Source organism: Brassica oleracea, unplaced genomic scaffold, assembly GCF_000695525.1.
Source record: "Brassica oleracea var. oleracea cultivar TO1000 unplaced genomic scaffold, BOL UnpScaffold00640, whole genome shotgun sequence".
Taxonomy (NCBI): Eukaryota; Viridiplantae; Streptophyta; class Magnoliopsida; order Brassicales; family Brassicaceae; genus Brassica; species Brassica oleracea.
The window spans coordinates 153,827-156,131 of NW_013617430.1; the positions used below are offsets into that span (position 1 = coordinate 153,827).

General features: G+C 44.1%; 1 protein-coding gene across 1 annotated transcript in view; it reads left to right on the forward strand.

Moving 5' to 3' along the window:
- The window catches only part of LOC106319847, a 9,600-nt gene extending 7,532 nt beyond the window's left edge, over window positions 1–2,068 (forward strand). Inside the window, exon 4 of the mRNA XM_013758248.1 lies at window positions 1,739–2,068. Coding sequence (XP_013613702.1) covers window positions 1,739–2,068 — 330 coding nt within the window. The remainder of the gene's footprint in view (window positions 1–1,738) is intronic.
- Window positions 2,069–2,305: the final 237 nt, after the last annotated feature.

A 2,305-nucleotide genomic window follows, 5' to 3' on the forward strand; every position in this document is an offset into this window, starting at 1 on the left:
GTTGATTTCCGTTTAAATTAGGAAACTAGGAAAACCCTAATTTCCCAGAGGTCCCGGAGATCTGTTAATACCACACACTAAGCAATCAGAACACGAGATATCAACGACAAAGTACAAAAATCGTAAAAAGAGAGCAAAATAGATCTTATTTTGAATCCGTGTTTGAGCGTTACAACAAGGTATAAGCCTGGGCTCGAGAGCTGTTGGCAAGATTCCTAGTTCTAGCAACCCTAAGACAGCTAAACATAAATGAGTCGCAGCTCGAAATAACAAAAACGGAAATATGCATAAATCGCTCTAAGTGCTAAGTTTGCTCCGAAAAAAGTCTCCCCCCATGCCTCTCGCCTAGGACTCATTATATACTGGCTCCTAGGTCGGTTTACGCTTTTCCTCTTCTGCCCTTAAGCCATCATAGCATAAAAATGGAGATATTCCATTTTTTCCCATCTTCGTAATTATCTTCAAAATTTCGTATTTATCCTCGGAAACTTGACATTTATCTTTCCTTGCGAACCAAGCGTAAACCGTCATGCGGCTTACGGGCTGTTGGTTAAGAAATCGTAAGTTGGGCCTCGAGTCATGTCTTAGGTCCCTTTGGGCCGTCTTCTGACTCGAAGCGTTTATTACGGATTCTTTCGATAAAAAACGAACTTTCCACGGTTTTTACCGTAAAGTTTGATCGATGACTTAGAATGGCGGGAAACATGAAATGGGTTCGCTACGGTCTTCGGGAGATAGCATCGAAGGGTAGACGAGAATGCATGGATTAATGTCCTATCGACGTTTTGGAACAGCTCGGTCGCTACGTAGCGACCGAACGGAACGGACGCTCGGTCGCTACGTAGCGACCGAGCGGGATGGAAGCTCGGTCGCTACGTAGTGACCGAGCTGGACGAACGCTCGGTCGCTACGTAGCGACCGGACAGCGTGCTTGTGCGGTAGTTACTTAATGACCGAGCTTGGTTCGTCCGTGTTCTGATCGTCATACTCGGACCTATCCGTAGCTGGTCTGGGTATGTTTCTGACGGCTTATGTTTGATCTAAATAGAATTCGAACAAAGCTTTATCTCGGGAACATACGCTGGGACGTTTTCTTGACCGAGGATGATTTGTCATGAAGACTGCGTTTAGAACTCGTTATGAACAATACGAGTTCGTAGTAATGCCTTTTGGACTTACTAACGCACCAGCGGCCTTCATGAGATTGATGAATGAAGTCTTCCACGATTATCTCGACAAGTTCGTGATAATCTTCATCGATGACATTTTAATATATTCCAAGACAGAGGTCGAGCACAAAGCACACTTGAAGCTAGTGTTGGAACGGTTAAGGAACCAAAATTTGTATGCCAAGTTCAGCAAGTGTTCTTTCTGGTAAAGCAAAATCGGGTTCTTGGGCCACCGAGTGTCTAGGTAAGGAGTTTCAGTAGATTCAGAAAAGCTGAAATCGATTGAAGAATGGCAAAGACCATCAACGGTAACCGAGGTAAGAAGTTTCCTCGGGTTAGCCGGGTAGTATCGAAAGTTCGTCAAGAACTTTTCTTCGATAGCTAAGCCCCTGACAAAGTTGACTGGAAAAGGAGTTCCGTTCATCTGGGGAAAAGAAACGGAGGAAGCATTTTAGAGACTGAAGAAATCTTTGACCACAACACCGGTATTGGCATTACCTGAACAAGGTAAACCTTACACTGTGTACGCATATGCTTCTAGGGTTGGGTTGGGTTGTGTGTTGATGCAGGAAGGCAAAGTAATTTCTTATGCATCAAGGCAACTCAGGAAGCATGAAGAGAACTACCCAACACACGACTTTGAAATGGCGGCAGTGGTGTTTGCGTTAAGGATTTGGAGATCCTACTTATATGGAGAAGTCGTGGAAGTATTCACAGATCATAAGAGTCTCAAGTATTTGTTCACGCAGCCTGATTTGAACCTCCGACAAAGGCGATGGATGGAGTTTATGGCGGATTACGACCTGAAGATTCAATATCATCCAGGCAAGGCTAATGTAGTCGCAGATGCACTAAGTCGTAGGAGATGTTGGAAAGGAAGTGGAAGCGTTATCGAATGAACTTAAGTTGATGACTTTATGGGCAATTGAAGGAGAGCCAATTGAGACATTAGGCATGCTTGCTGTAAACCAGGCGGTTTTAATCGCATGGATCAGATAGGAGCAACAACGTGATGAAAAGTTAAAGAGAATTATTGAGGAAGTCAAGAGTCAAGAAAGTCCAAACCCAAGTGGCTATCATATGGCGCCAGATGGTACACTATTACATAATGGGAGGATTTCAGTACCACAAGGAGA